Source organism: Nesoenas mayeri, assembly GCF_963082525.1.
Source record: "Nesoenas mayeri genome assembly, chromosome: 1".
In the NCBI taxonomy this organism is placed as follows: domain Eukaryota; kingdom Metazoa; phylum Chordata; class Aves; order Columbiformes; family Columbidae; genus Nesoenas; species Nesoenas mayeri.
Window position 1 is genome coordinate 138088547 of NC_137541.1, and position 16609 is coordinate 138105155.

At 40.9% G+C, this 16609-nt stretch overlaps 1 protein-coding gene across 5 annotated transcripts; it reads right to left on the reverse strand.

The window, feature by feature from the left end:
* Positions 1 to 1209: 1209 nt before the first annotated feature.
* On the reverse strand, positions 1210 to 15647 carry LOC308053103 (beta-1,4-galactosyltransferase 3-like). 5 transcript variants are annotated; one of them, XM_080363875.1, is made up of 7 exons: positions 15531 to 15647; positions 14760 to 15210; positions 7613 to 7848; positions 6533 to 6723; positions 5889 to 6011; positions 2860 to 2964; positions 1210 to 1903 (listed from the first exon to the last, which is right to left on the reverse strand). In XM_080363875.1, the coding sequence occupies exons 2-7, from the start codon at positions 14995 to 14997 to the stop codon at positions 1762 to 1764; spliced, it is 1035 nt and encodes a 344-aa protein (XP_080220001.1). In that variant the 5' UTR covers positions 14998 to 15210; positions 15531 to 15647; the 3' UTR covers positions 1210 to 1761. The 5 variants fall into 5 exon arrangements, 3 of the variants coding, with proteins under 3 accessions (XP_080220001.1, XP_080220002.1, XP_080220003.1); XR_013923609.1 differs by lacking the exons at positions 1210 to 1903; positions 15531 to 15647 and adding an exon at positions 3438 to 3593 and having other exon boundaries at positions 2873 to 2964; positions 14760 to 15377; XR_013923610.1 differs by lacking the exons at positions 1210 to 1903; positions 15531 to 15647 and adding an exon at positions 3438 to 3601 and having other exon boundaries at positions 2873 to 2964; positions 14760 to 15377.
* Positions 15648 to 16609: the final 962 nt, after the last annotated feature.

Sequence of the window (16609 nt, forward strand, 5' to 3'; positions counted from 1 at the left end):
ACTTCCATGACTACAAAACAAACAGGCCAGTCTTTTATTAGAAGTACAAGAATTCTTGACCAACCACAAACTTGCTGAAAAAAAATAATTTTTCCAATGTGAGAAAAAACTGTTGATGTGTGAGGGAAGGGCAATAATGGCAATATGTGAGAAGACTTTAAAAATCTCTCAATAAATACATTCCACTGAACTCAAAAGGCTTCCCTTGTCCTTCATGAGCTCAGCTCACTCTGCACAGGGATTGCTGAAATGTCCTGTGGCAACATGGAAGTCTGAGTTCTGCAGTAGGCTGCGTGTTATTCTGGTGTGCTCTGGAAGGAAAGGCAGTGGCCAACTCTGTCAGATGGAAGAAACTGCTGTCCACATCTTTTAATGCCTTGGCCTTGGGCCACAGTTAGCAGAGTGCCTATTTGTATACATACCCAGGCCATTATCTGTGATTCTTGTGTTAGTTAACCACAGACTTTCACTAATCTTCTAACTGTTCCAGTATGCTGCAGAGTTTCTGTTAAAATCTTGATTGGAGCACTTTCCTTACTATGTTATACCTAACTGTCCTTGTGCCTGTGTGTTGGATATGCATCCCTTGCAGGCAGATGTGAAGCCAGGGTTGGGAGAGTTTCTTTTAGGACACAATATAGTAAGAACTCCAAGACAAAAAGCAGCTTCTGCTTGCTACAATATTGAAGAATGGTCATCTAGCTGGGTGACACATTATTGCAGCTGTAGAGAAGGCTGAAGCTTTAAATAAATTCTTAGCTTAGATGCAGCTTTTTCCATGAACAGGGAATTTTAGTATCTGCAAGTTACAAGCAAAAAATACCCTCTGTCATACCTGCAAAATAATTGGGCCCTGTAGGCAGTGCTAATGACTGACTTTATAGAGAAAGAAAGATCACAGAAGGAAGAAGGTCTGTCAGGTAAGTACAAATGTATTCCTGCCAAGGTCACAGCTCTACTGTTTGTATGTTTGTTGTTCTCAGTGTTGTGTTGGTTTTTTTTTTTCAAACAAGTATTTGTTGAAGACAGATCAACCTTGAAAGATAATTAATGTTTGGATAACAGCTGAAATACTAGATTAATTTCCCTACTCTGAGCAGGAGGTTAGACTTAGTGACAGCCTCGCATCCCATTCAGCCTGAAATACTTAAACACTGATGGATCAGGCCAGAAAAACAAACAAAAAACCCACACAGCTCTTGTTTTATCTGGTTTCAGGGTAACTTTCTCCTTTATTTTTTCTCTTATTAAATATTCTAGAAAATCTTAACTCAAACACCTAAATCATTTTTTACTCAAATTCACAAAAGATATTTACAGACCTGTAACTGGCTTCAACACTTTCTCAAAATACTGCACACTTCAGAGGCCCATCTGACAGAATGGCTTACATCCCAATTAACACCTCAGTAAGAAGCAGGACAGAGCTATCCAGGCTGTGGAACAAAGGTTCAGGAAAACTTGCACTAACTTACTGTCAAGGAGACCTTGATCCCCAAGAGCTGGGAGGTGGGTCTGGCTCAGTAGTCTGTGCTTTGACAGGTTTTACAGTAAGCCACATCCTGTTTATTACCTATTATAGCCTGTTCCTGAAGCCTTTTCTTCTAAATCTTAAACAGTCAGAAGAAAAGTGAAATGCATGAAAGACAAAAGGATTAGTCCAGGGTGGTGCAGACTCCACACCACAACAGGAGGTAGAGGCTGAATGCCCATACACATGTGGCCATGCTGAGCCCACACTCAGCTTTTGTTCTCATTCTCTTAAGAAAATGGGGGAACATAGCCTATGTCCACAGTGATGTTAGTATACAGAGGATGCTTTGTCCTGGAAAGGAGCTTGAACTCCAGTGAATTCATTCCATCATCCTTCCATGTTTTTCTGGTGTTGTGTCGGGAAGTAGGACTGAAAAATGAAGAATACCTACAGTTAGATGAACAAAGGTGATGGGACAAGGGCTTAGCAGATGAAAGCTGTTAACAGAAAATCCCCAAGAAAATTCTTTTCACATGATATAGACTAGAGAGAAGATTTTTTTATAAGACTAAACAGATTAGTATAAGATCACACTGAGTATTCTAAACAAGGAGGACAATTTGGACCACAATCTGATCAGAGAGGGAGACTAGTGTGGTAGCAACTACAGTCTGCAAAATAAAACCCTAAGAAACTGGCACCAGCTTAGAGAGACCTGGGAGTGCACCACAGAGGCTCACAGCAATGGTGTACAGAGGCTGCTGTAGGTAGGTTTTAAGACAGGGTTGCTATGGAAACCTGAGTTTTGAGGTGATAGAGGGAAGTCTGTACTGTTGGTATGAGAAGCCTCCACAACACTTGACCCAACACCCTCCCCTCTAGCTCTTTTATATAAAACTCGGTCTTTGGTAAGGTCCTTCATAGCACTTATGTCTTCAAACTATGCTGTTTTCCACTATTTTAATGGCACATTGTAAAGGTGCACAGATTGAAGAGCAAGTTTTTATTATATTGAAGCTGTAACAAAGTGCCTCTTCAAACTCAACTCACCCTATTTATGAGACAGGCACTCTTGTTTTTTAATTTTATTCCCTGAATAAATTGATGCTTAAGTCTGATATGTGTTAGCTTCCTAGCTAGTATATGTCCTTAACAATAGGAAAAAAAGTAGGAAACAAGGAGAAACCCTTCAAATGCAGAGACAAGAACAGAATGATTTGGCTGAAAACTGACTGGGAGCTTTCTTTAAGTAGCTACATTAAAGCAGAAAAACAAGCACTGGCATTACATACACCTACTGTCTGTTCTGAGGAAGATGATGGTGACAACCTACCACAAGGCAAAGAGGAGCCTCCTAACCGCCCCAGGCCCTCAAAACAAGTTACCTTCTCCAAGGCTCTTGTGTCTCTGTCTCTTCATTGTAGTCCACGACTTTGTAGCGTCCAAGGTGAGGTGGTGTCCGGACTATTTTCATTCCTGCTAACTGAATCCTTTAAAACAACAAACAGAATGTTTGCTTAGGCATAAAGATGGCATTTCTCAGCTTAGTTATAGGAAAGTTCAATGTCAGAGATAATTTTCAGTGTTAATACAATCAAATCAAAATGCAGAAGCTGAAGGAACAAGTTGAACACAGTGTCATGTTGTCTTCTCTAGTAGGTTCTAACTAGGCTTGGGTTAGAAAGCTCAACTGCAACACACTTCAATGGGGTACACAGGATTACAGCAAGCAGAGAATGAACAACAGCATAGAGGTCACTCAAGAGCAATTCCCATGAATCTGACAATTGAGTTATTATTTTCACTTCCTTGTAAGAGCAGAGCTTGTACTGCCTAGAAGTCTATTACCTAAACTTAAAACAAAAACAAACAAAATCCCACAACACAACAACAACAAAACCCACACGCAAACCACCACAAAACAAAACAAACCAACAGGCAAAAAAACCAACCCCACACAAACCCAAACTGGTAGTTTCTGAAAGGAAGCCAGTCCTGAGTTTAAGATCAAGCCTCTCTCTCTTCACTGAAAAGTGCCATTCATCCAGACAGCCTTATTAGAGGACCAGCTTCATAAAAGATCAGTGATAAATACAGGCACCATGCAAATAAACGTGAGCTGCTGAGCTGCAGGACAGATAAGAAAAAAAGTGAACTGGAGGCTCAAAATTCCAGAGCAGAGCTCCTAAATCCAGCATTTTGAGCGACTTTCAAGCAACCCATTGCTGATGGCATCTATGTTAGTTTAACAAAAAGTGCCTGTAATAGTGCTAGGGCTACCAAGCCTCTGTTATCACAGGGCAGCTCTTACACAGAGAAAATTTCTGTGAACCTAAGAATGAATGTTTGTTCAGTTGAGATTATATAACTGGCATGTTTGTAATGTTCGATTGCCTTCTCTTGAGATCTGGTACAGCAGCAAGCTGCGCTAAAGCGAGGATGTTATAAAGCTGAAAGAGACTAAAGAACTGAAAATATTTGTTAGTCTAGAGCCGTCAAATGATTACAACACTTCATTGACAGTATGACATACTAGTATTTCAGACAAGGTTTGTTTTCTGAGTATAAGCTTATTGCATGCTCAAGCAAAATCAAGAAAAAGCCAAAACACTAAACTAGCTTTGCGGTTACAGGTTTTGCATTGTAAGATTAAACTAAAACCATAATATGAAACTGTTAACACACTGATTTACTGTTAAGAACCCAACATACCGCCCTGTAGTTGATAATGTTAACATGTAAGTGGTTCCAATTAGTGTTTTCTTCTACTAAAAGGTAGATCCTGATATTTGCCAGGACTACTATCATAAAATACTGCAGTTTGCCGACTATAGCAAATGTAGTGAAAAAAACATGCTGGCTGCTAACTGCTGTAATACACAGTATTCCAGGGAGGAAAAAATTTAAAAAATAATAATAATTAAAAAAAAAAATATCAATCTTTACACAGGATTTTTTTTTACATTTCCCATGTCCAATTTCAAATAGTAATTAGATTTTGTTGCTATGTGGCAAGTGCTTGAGCACCTCCTAAAATCCAAAACCAAGTAGGTGCACCAAGCTGGCCATTCAAAACCAGCCACCTCATTCCTCACTTTTCCAGGTTGAGACTTCAGTATGTGAATAAATCATTAACAGGTACTGTCCATGGCCTCCATGTACCTATGGGTGAGAACATTGCTAATCATTTATACGAGGTTTTAGAGAAACAACACATGATGTACTTCCCTTCAAGAAAGGGCTATTTTGGGATCTACATAACCTACTTGCCGTAAGAGGTTTCTATAAGGAAGTGCATAATTGGCATGACTCTGCCACTGGGACTGAAAACTGCATTAGGTGCCTAAACTGTACCAAAACCAGCTGAATAGACCCAGCATTGTAGTGTTTGATTTACAGATCTATTTGGCTGGCATTCAATTTCTTTAGTAAATGCCCAATCTCTGAACAATCACACACCCATTAAGTTAGCTATCTCTGAATGGAAAAGAAGGAATTCTGTGTTAGAAAACCTGACTTCAAATTCCCAGAAGAATACTGCTTTGTAAAAACTCCTGTGGTTCTTGAACAGAACATTCCACTGAAACTGTGTAACTTGTCACACTGTGCAAGACCAAAAAAACCACACGATGGCCTTTGTTGTCAGTTTAGTTTTATAAACTCCCCATGAGCTTGCTTCAGTGCAGGATGATGAAGGTGCGCAGTGCACCTACAAAGCTGAATCAAAAAGCTACAGCCATGATTTTGTACTTGAAGAATTCACATTAGGCTGGAATTAAACTCATTGTATTCACTTCTATAGCATGCTGCTGCCATGGCAACTTAAGTGCAAGGAAAAAACAAAAAAACCAACAAAAATCAGATTCTGCTGTCACCGACTCACAATAGTACACAGGCGTCTCCATTACCCAGCACTGAAGAGACAAGTTAGAATTGTGTTCCTTAATTCCAAGTATTGGTGATTAGATAATATTTGGAGCAACCTAGATGCCCAACATAACTTAAATTCTCAGCTGTCTGAGAATTAATAAGTACCTCCTTGGTTTTCTTATTCATCAAGCTTACAGATTCCTTCCTTCACTTGGTGCTGTTCATGTCAGTGGGGTCACTTGTCAACTACTGGTGGTTACAAACCCTTGGATGCACTCCAGGGCAACTGAAGGCACAAGGATTTAAAGCAACATTCCACCCTCCAGAGTCTGAGGAAGGCTTTGTCCTCCCAGCACACAATGATTACATTTGTAGACTCTGAGCATCTTCTGACATTAATCATTCCCAATGCCAACAGCATTTTGGATTTTAATGATACTGCAAGCACATTAAGGAACTGCATCTTAGTTCCTTTCTTAGGCTAATGCTACATGTTTCACTGCTCAGACTAGTCCTATTTTAAGCCTGCCCTGTGCATTAGTACCTTGTAGCAATGTCATCATTTTCGCCACCACCGCCCCAGTATGTGTTTGGAAACCCATTCATCTTCATGTAATGTTCTGGAGTCAGAGCAGATACGCCACCAAAAAAGGACTTATATGGAAGACTGAAAGAGGAAAAAAAAAAAAGGTATCAATATTGAAAGCTGATATCAGTACTCAACAAACTAACGTGATCCAAGTCACACATACATTAATCACATGCCTTACAGTCATGAAGAGCAAAACCAGTGTCATTTCTATCATGTGCCATCTCCCCTGTTCTTCCCCCACCCCCTAGACCAAAGTAAAGCTGGTTTTGAAATTCCCATCTTTGGTTAGTTCAAAATACCTGCATCCTATCACACATCTTCTACATAATCCAACAATTTCCACCCTATGCTTTTATTTTGGACATAAAGCCAAACAGAAATTTGCCAGTCATTTGGCACCGAGCTAACAGTGAAACAGGGAACTGCTGGCAAGGAACTTTTCAAGGTTGCATACTTAAAGCAATAATATCCTTTTCTGGGGAAGTCACTAGTGCCAAACAAACAAAAAACCTCTTAAAGATTGTATCTTTCACTCTCCCCACACAGAAAGTGAACCAATTAGGACACATACACCCCCCAAAAATAGAGTCACCTACGTGTACTGAAACTTATCCATGGCACTAGACATATGCTTGGGATAGTATTCATCGCAAACATAAAGATTATAATCATTTTCAGGCACTAGGTCCACGTCGTGCAGGAGAAGGCAATCCCAGTCTTCATCCTTCATGGCTTCCCGGACACCAACATTGAGCAGCTTTGCTCGGTTAAATGTACCGTTCCCCACCTGGAAAAGAAAACCTACATTTCTTCACCAAAACAACAAAGAGGATAAGTCAATTAAAATTTATGTTAGAAGAAAAGCCTTATTCAGTTGAATAACACTGGAATGAATCAATACTGGCTACAAACTTGAAACCCCAGATTACGAAAATTTTACCTACTCTCTTCACAATAACGCTCAGCAATTGTAAGCTTTGCTGTGTCAGGGGTTACACTGTGGCACCCAAAGAAGGCTGACTTTTAAGAGAAAAGTCAATCTGCAGGTGTACTTCTGCACTTTCACATTTTCCCCCTGACTACTGCTTATCAAAGCTTAGAAATGAGAGAACAAATCTTGGTCACAAACGAAAAAGCTTCTCCCTCCCAGTTAGGGATGAATCCAAAACTTGCTCTCTCAACTGTCATCTTTTGCAATACCAGTCCAGGTCAGTTAAAATGGCTGTTTGACCTGCACAAGTTGGGCCACAGCAAGGTCAGGCCAAATGTTTTTATTTGATACAAACTAAAAATATCCAACTTCACTTCAGCATTTAGTCTCAACAGTTTTGCTTAATAGCCACAATGACATGCTACAGACAAACCACAGTCAGCTCTTGAACAGCTGAAAATACAAGTTACCACATAGACAATTTTACTCCCCTAGAAGAAAAAAAAAAAAAACATAATAAAAAAAAAGGCAGATCAGTAACAGAATTATAATCTTGACAAGTGGTCTGATATATCAATAATTAGCAGCCATGGAGATGGGATAGCTCATAGCTCATAGCTCATGTGCTCTTAACCCCTGCATAAAACAGTACTTCCACACTGGAAGATTCACATTTCTCCTTCAGAACATAACTCTTAACTGGGAAGCTCAGCTCTGCCACCAGGCACGTCTGATTTAGATTTACCTGCTGAATCAAGTAGATACTGTAGCTGAGCTGCTGGCGCTGCAAGAAAGGATGAATGTAGTAGAGAAGATGGCGAAGGTACTTCTCCTGGTTCCTGTAGGCTATAAGGATGGCTGATTTGTAGCGGGCCAAGCAGTGGGGTGGCCTGTAGAGGCCACCAGCCTGAACAAAGGGATTTTTTTTTATTATCATTCTTTCACTAGGGAGCACTCTGAAGGTAATAGTCAATGGACCAACTGTAAGGAGAGACAGAAAAAATAAAATAAAAAAAGATCAGTGATGTTTCTCAACCTTCATTCAAACCTATAAGAGCAGCTACATATGTTTACTACTTAAGAGATCAGCCCTGCCACAGAAGAGTTAACACCACCATGCAGATGTGCCCACATGATGAATTCCACCACTGGCTGCTGGTCAGGTCCCCACAGCTCCACACCAGGACAGCAGGATACCTGCCAGAGGCATCCTCAGTCCTGGCACAGCCAGGAAGTCTCATCAGGCTCTTTGCGCAGCTTGCCTGTTCCTGGTATCGGCTCCCTGCTACACAAGCAAACCTTTTGTCTTGTGTTGCTTAGGTGGGATCCTTGCATAACTGTATTCACTGTAAGAATAGTGTTGAAAATGAATCAAGATGAACAGATGTATCTGCTTTCGCTATCCATATGAAAAAATTCTCTACGCCTCTTTCAGAAGAGATTCAAGGAAAAAGATGTCCAAAAGGATTTTCAGTAGGCTGGGGAAGAAATAGTTTAAAACCTATACAAATACAGATGCTCTAGGAAATGTTAACTTTATCTTTTAAAAAGTTTCAAGTTCCATTTGATGTTATAATCACATGCCACAATGGCTGTATTTACTATATTATTTAATCACATACACCGTGACAAGCAGGCAGTACTTCAAAATTCTGGGAGAAGCAGATGACACAACTGAGAAGGAAGAAGAAAGACATTACATGTTCAGGAACATGTGCAGGTTAGCAAATGAAACTAGATATGAGAGTTCTTCTACTCAGCACCTCGATTTTAAACACTAATCATACTGGCTATGTTCAACAGTTTTTACCTAATTAAAAAAAATAAATCTGCATTTTTATATTCTTCCATTCTTCAGACAGAAAAAGCTTGACAAGTCACAAGTAAGAAAACCAATATAAAGTGTCAATCACCATTTTAGCACAAGCCTCATATTGTTACAATATGAATAAACAAATTCTGCGATTATTTAAATGTCTGTCCTTCTGGGTAGTGAGAAAAAGTGCGAGCACTAGCAGAAGAGTTCTATTTATACACAAATCAGTGTTTTATAGTTTGCAACCACTGTCAGCTTCTAGGCAAATTAAGTACAAATGCAGAACAAGATTAAAATCTATTACTTAAATGAACTAGGAAGAAATCGTCACCTAAATCACAATTAAAAGCTGACAATTTCAAATGACAGCTTTAGTTAGGACCAACAATTCTCTGACAAGCCATGCTACTGAAAGATAAAATATTTATTTTGTTTCAGAAGCCTGTGAGGCAAGTTTTTGGGTTGTTTATGTTTAAATAGCTATAAATAAGATTTCCTTTTCCTTCCAAGCTCAGAGTGAATGCTATGGCTGTCTAAAAGCAAGTGTTCAGTATCTTGTAAGTCAGATTTCCTCTTAAACCACTGAAATAATTTATTCTCTCAAAGTACTTCTGATAATGAAGCCTGAGACAGAAAGAGCAAGTATTTAAGCCTGTTGTTTAGTAGCTTTCATTTGAACAGGGAAAGGTACAGGTGTGTTTTAAGTCTAATTAAGTGTTTAAGCAGAGTGAGTCCAAACAATAACTTCTTCAAGCCCATCCTACATTCTCCTACATTCAAGTCTCTGCTACAACTCTAACGAAAAAAAAATTGAGCCTGCACTCCCCCACATCCTGTTTAACTGACAGAAGAAAGCAACATCCCTCCATGGGTTTTTGGGGGTTGTCTTTGTTTTTTCTTTGGAGCACTAACAAGGCTTAGGGACTAAATTTGGCATAGAATTCAAGCTGTCCATTCAGATCTGGGAAATATTTTGCTAGTACATTGAAGTTGGTATACCTCACATTTCTGATAGGCAAACCTATATTTGGGGTCTCCTTTCCCTCCTCGAGCAACCCACAAAATGGCATTTCCTGAAGGTCGGTCTGAACAGCCACTGATCTTATCCCTCATGTTGTCAAAAAGTTCTAACCACTGTAAATCCAACTTAATGTTTGTTTTTATTTGCTTGTTTTTAAAAGGAAAACCTGAATTTTGCTTGTCAGCAGGATCTTGCAATAGCTGACTTTTAAGTATTGCTTTTCAGTCCTTCCTTAAATATCTAAAATGCAGAGGGAATTTATTATGGCTGTGTTACCCTCGGCAGGAAACTGGAGTATATTGCCACACCTTTGTGCCTGAAACAGAACAGTAGTTCTTCAGAGAATCGTGCTGCGGGCCCATAAATCTAGGTCACCCTTATGGCTAAGATTTTATGAAGTTATTACCTACTTCTATGCAGACAGTTTCCTTTCAGCCTTGAAGACCATAATGTTTCAGTCCAACATTGTTTTTAACCTGTAGTTTATGTTGCTATTTAGATTTATGGACTCCCTTATTATCAGATCTTTTAACTTAAGCACCACTGATTTAATGACAACTGGAGCTTGCCTAAAGAAATGTTATATTCAAACTGGATTTCAACTGCAGATCATTGCTCTAAGGAAAATATAAGAAAGGGAATTAATTCCTTTTGTTCTCCCACAAAGGCAAGGTTTTGTTTTCTATAATACGATCGGGGCTCTTTGTATAGCACAGTAAGATTCTGTAACAATAATCCTTAAATTACAAAAAAATCATATCTAAATTTGGACATGAAGGTATCAGTAAGATAATATGCAATGTTTCCTTCTATACCTAAGTATATGATTCATGAGGGTAATACCTGCATTTTTCAAGTTTTTCAAAATATCATGCACTCCCAAGCTGCCTGGCTCCATACCTCAAACAACTCAGCTCAGAAACTCAATCTAGTATACACCAAAGAAACACAGAAAAATAAAGTTAGTCTGTGATTTATATCTCCCAAACCTCTAGCTGTCATACCTTCCTTGGCTACAAACTAAATTCTGGCTCTCAGGTCTCCTTCCTGTCCAACTAACAAAAGGCTAATGCACTGTAATCCAATTAAATCCAGATATGAACAGAGCAGTTACAGGCTGGCCCAAACAGGGAAAAACAACACTGCTCAAGTGCAGCTTTGGGAAAGGAGGAACAACCCATCTTAGAGTAGAAAGCACATGATTCCAGTTCAGACAACGTACAGAACGAACAGCCTGAAGTGTCCAAGCAATTTCTCCATAGCCTGGTTCCTAAACTCTTTCTGTGCTTGTACCATCACAGGAAGGGTATTTGACTAATATGAAACTTCAGCATATAAAGTTAAAACTCACAAATTCTTGTCTGTATTGTTAGATGGTACTAGTGACAGCATACTCTCTGCTTGCTTTACTTTCTAGGCAACACGTTTGACTGCTGGGTGGCATCTATGGATCTTGACCAGCTCTATTCCATCTTAAGAAAGAAACAGGACTTCTAAACTCCTTGCTACACATTTAGACTTAGCAGCTATAATTACTGAGTTCAACTAGAATAAGCAGAACTTACACAAGCTAAACAAAAGGGAACAGTAGCATGCATGAATATCTCACTGGAAAAGCACAGCACCACACAGTATATTAATAGTCATATTTGTATAATTCTACCACTGCTTGAATGAAAGAAAAACACCAACACAAAAAAAAAGACAAAAAAACCCAAAAGCAACAAAACAGCAGCTGTAATTTAAGCGCCAGTTTCTAATGACAGAATACAAGGCTGCCTCCAATGCAGCTGAAAATAAATCTCAGCATTACCACCTTTTTACTTCTCTTTAAATCCAAGAGAAGAAACTCTAGTAGGAGAACATCCATTAGAAAACGTAGCAGGAGCTGCTCATTACCACAACAGATGGTCACACTCATGAAAAGGTTGCAACAGATGGGAGTGAAAGGCAGTAAATACTATAAGAAAGGCTTGGAGAAAAAAAAAAATAATAATCTTCCATAGCATGAGCAAATTATAAGCAGCAGAGTTACAGATAAAATATTCAACTCTTTGAAATCCTCAAGGGCCAAACCAACTTGTTCAGCACATGCCATGCATGAAATAAGGTACCTCTTATAAACAAACAAAACCAACAACTGAGTCTTCTAGCATCAAGCTTCTTCCTGGTAAAAGATGAACCAAACCAACACAATTTGTGTGCAATGTGAACAAGTCAGATTTTGAATTTAAATGCTACATTATTAAGTTTGAGTAAGCCTATAAACACTTCATTTTTGGGTTTTTTTTGTTTGTTTGTTTTGTTTCCGAAAACAAGGGAGGAAGAAACAGGCAACTGGTTATTTGTGTAGAAACTTAAACCTTTAAGGGAACTGGAGTAACTTATTCACAATGTTAATAAAGGCACTGCATATCTAGTATAACGCTTTCAAGTTGTCAGTCACAAAAGGTTCAATGGACACCACTAAGCTTTAAAACAGTAACATCAGAGTCACTAAGAGTCCAGTTCCTCCAAGGCAGAGATGTTCAGCAATTATCCTTTAATTCTTACTCCACAGCCCTGGAAGAACCAAGATGCTATAGATTCAGGTGGCAGGAAAAAGACAGATGAACTGCAAGCTGATCTTACATTCAAACAGTTATCAAAATGATCTACTATATACGTAAGTGGAAAAAGTGCTGCACTTCATAAATGAAGCCCTGATGCAGAAACCATTTAAGCCATTTGGCGTTCTTCCAGTCACTTTAACACGCTTTGGAGTTGAAACAGCGACTTATTACCAGCTCTGAATTGGAGCTGAAGTCCTCAAGAATAGATTTGAAATCTCATTTAATGGAGTTTATGAAATTAATATTAAAAGGCATTGTCCTCTCAGATATAACGCTTCGAAGAGAGATCAGTCCCATGAGAGAATATGATAACAACCAATCAGAACATTTATAAAGTATTTATGTATCTATTCATACACACCTATCACATACAAAGTGCAACTGTCTTGCAGAGTAGCACACATTTCTTGGGTAAAACAAAAAAAAAACAACCACAAAACACCACCACACCCAGAAGAGGCTGGCATATAGTAATACCACAAAGAATAGTTTACTTCTTATATTTAAAGGGAAATTTCATCAAGTAAAAGTTAAGTTGTAGCAGAACATTCATTTCTCTTAAACTGCATCTATATCAATACTCCAAATTATGTATTTCACAGCAACAATGCTTCATGTGCTCAGTTCTATTTTTTTCATGCAGCAAATCTTCCACAACTACTTGGCCTTTTTTTTTCCCCCCTTCCAGTCAACTTACTGATTGTTTCTGTCTGTAACATTATATTTTCATTTCAGCTCTGAAGTACCACGTGCAGGCCAATACCCTTGTTCTCAGCATTTTCAGGGATGCACAGGAGGTCTTAAAAAGATTTCACGGCTCTCAGAGCATTGATTAGTGTAATTTTACTCTGTGTCTGCCTCCACCATATACGTCACTACTCTTGCTTATCTGATGGTTTGTAAGCAAGCTGCACAGAATTGCTCCTAGTTTGTTTTTTTTGAGACCAAAGCTTTCTCAATTGTCCCTTTTCAGGACCATGGATTCTTGTCAGTAGTGGATATGAGCAGGGTGCAGGCACCTTTCTGCTGTTCTTTTTCAAACAAAACAATTAAGTTGGAAACTCAGAACTGTAGCTTCCCAGAAGAACTGATGGGCTGTAGCCAGTGATGAACAGAGCCTGCAGTAAGACCATTCCAACTGGCAGCTGTGCACAAGGGGTCTGTACTGTTAGTATGCTAGTATTTACTTAGTCGACCTGTTTCCAAGGGAAATGCTGAAGCACATACCCAAAAATTGTCATACAATTTCATTGTACATACTGGATGTGTTTAATTTAATACAGGAAGGAAGATGCTTCTCAAAAGAACAAGCATCAGTATGAATATTGTAGCCTAAAATGGACGCTCATCCAAAGCATCTCAGTGGAGTTCTCTAACCAAAGTAAGCAACTTGACACAAGAAGTAACACCAGTGGTAGCTTTCCACAATACTTCCACCTATGAACAAAGGTCAGCCATTTGCTCTTCCTGTGCTCCATGTGTAGTGATGAGCTTTCCTAGAACAGCAGGGCAACTACCAAGTAGTGCTCTAAGACTAGTTATATGCAATACTTACACATACAGAAACCTGTGCAGTATGGAAAAACAGACAAGAGTAACTTACTACACAGCACTCTAAGAAGCAGGCATCCCCAAACTACCTGTAAGTGCATGCTGACAGAACTCATCCATTCTTGGCTGGCTGAGTGGAACTGATTGCCTAGTATCAGAGATGCACCACTTTACTACCAACAACATTGCTTTATGGCTTTGACTTTGTATTTACTTAAAGTTTCTCAACTGTTTTAGTAGTGCAGCAGCTGGATGAATGCTGCCTCTAGGATCAGCTCTAATTTTGTTCTAGTGTAAATACAAATTGACCTGTGACCAGACTTTAAAGGGCAAGTTTTAAGCCTAAAGGATGTGTGGCAATCATAGGCCAAAAACATCACCGTGAAGAGCAAGGTGCCAAGCTACATTCTCATACGATCAGTATTTAAAGCCAACTTAAACAGTTAACTGGATCAATTTATAATGAACTACAGACTTGATACAAGACTGAGACAAACCAGGAGTTAGGGTGTCAGAGGTCAAAATAAGGCAGTTACCAAAGTAAAATCATTGGCGTATTTTATACAGGTCTGGCAACAAAAAAAAAAAGAAAAAAAAAGAGAAAAAAAAAGTGTTACTACCTTGGTATTAACACCATGCACTGTTTTCATTCTTGTTCTAAAAGCTCTATGTAGCCAAATCCTTAATATTGGAAGTTTTTAGATCAATAAAATACTTCTCCTGGTATAACCAATAAAAATGAGTTCATCAGCACAATAAAGTTTTATCAGTGTAATTATTACATCAGTATACCACTTTTAAACTGGAAAAGTTTGAAAAATATACAACTTTAAAAGTGTCCAGCATTATCATGTACCAAAGCAGTTATTTCAAACTATCAGTTCACACCTACCAAATATTGGTGACTGCGCTGAGCAGTATGGCATGGCTTCTTCATTAGGAGCTTGGGTGAACAAGCTGAGGTTTGTATACACGTCATGGGTTTTTGAGTAATCCAGAACCTGATGCGAGTCTAAAAGCCCACGAAACACATTTGAAGGTCCGCCTCGGTAGAGTATCAGAATAAATATTGCTTGGAAGACAAACAGAAAGAGCAGAAAACAAGGATTTTCGACACGGGAGAGGGACATAGTTTCTAGCCCATGCTCTGGAATCACGAGTGGTGAGGAGCTTCGCTGCTTTCCACGGGCTGCCGTTCTACGTTCTGGGCTGCATCACTGCGTACGAAGACCTCCTTCCTCCTCTTCAAAGTTTGGGAGGCGGCAGCCTGCTCTTCTGGCACGGCTTCATCAGGACCCTTGGCGCCAAACCACCCCTTCCTGCTGCAGGCTCTGCGAGGCGGACTGAAGAGATTAAAAAACCCCAAACTGTACAAGCCCACCCAAAGCAGAAGAGCCACGGGGGCAGCGACACCGGCGCAGCGGCCGCCCCCTCACACCCTTACGCCTGCCTCCGCGGGACGGGCTCTCTGAGGCAGAGACGCCGGCGGGCAGGGCGGCACACGGCGGGACAGGGCGGCACACGGCGGGACAGGGCGGCACACGGCGGGACAGGGCGGCGTGTGGGCAGGCGTTGACTCTCCTGTAAACTCCTCCGGAGGCTGCCCGCGGCCCGGCCTCCCCCCGCTCCGCCCCGGACCGGGATGAAGACGCGGTGTACGCACCACAGCGGCGACGCGGCCGTTTCCGCCCAACGGTCACGCAGCGGCACCCGTGGCCACGCCCCTCGCCTCGCCCCCCGCGGTTTGCATGACAGAGAGAGCCGGCGCGCACCCCCTCCCGCCGTCCGGCGAAACTACAGCTCCCAGTATGCAAAGCGGCGCCAGGGCGGGTCTGGCCGTGCCGTGCCGGCGCACGGCATGCTGGGAGCTGTAGTCCACCAGTTTCCTCGGGGCCCGAAGCTGTCGCGGCCCTCGGCTGGGGTGGCCGCCGGGTAACGGCGCTCTGAGGGGGAGCGGCGAGCGATGGGGCGGCTGCTGAGCTCCACCGTGGCTCTTTCAAAGCACAGCCGCAGTTCTGACTCGGACTTGGTTATTGAGCTGAGCAGAAAGAGATGAACTGTAAGGAATGGCCTCAAGTGGCGCCAGGGAAGGTTCAGATTGGATGTTACGAAACATTTCTCGCCCTGGAAGGGTTGTAAAGCCCTGGAACAGGCTGCCCAGGGAAGTGGTTGAGTCACCATCCCTGGAGGGGTTTAAAAGGTGTTTAGACGAGGTTCTTAGGGACAAGGTTTAGTGCTAGAGTTAGGTTACGGTTGGACTCGATGATCCTGAGGGTCTCTTCCAACCAAAATAATTCTATGAATGCACTCTACCTACACTTGAAGGGTCTACAGCAGCATAGCCTGCACAGCAAGGAACCTCCTGTCACAGCCTCATAGCCCATTAAAATGTTGCCTTTTACATCCATCTCGGTTTGGTTTTTTTTTTTGGGTGATTTCTTGATGAGATGGGACTTAGAAGATTGTGCTGTCAGTCCGTCTGCCTGTTCTTGTAACCAATTCTTAATGTGCTGCCCATTTTCACTCAAATTAGGCAGAGGAAAAGAAGTCTTGGAGATATTAAATTCCTGCAAGTCTTCAAAAATAGTTGGGCTGGGTTTGCTCTAAGGAGAGTAGTCAAAAGGAAATTTGTGGCTGCGAGAGGGACAGGCACCCCTACCTCAGCCTCCCTCCCCTCTCCAAGGTGTAGCCACAGGCTGGGCAGTCAGCTCCTGTCTCACCCAAACCAGGCAAAGCACATGC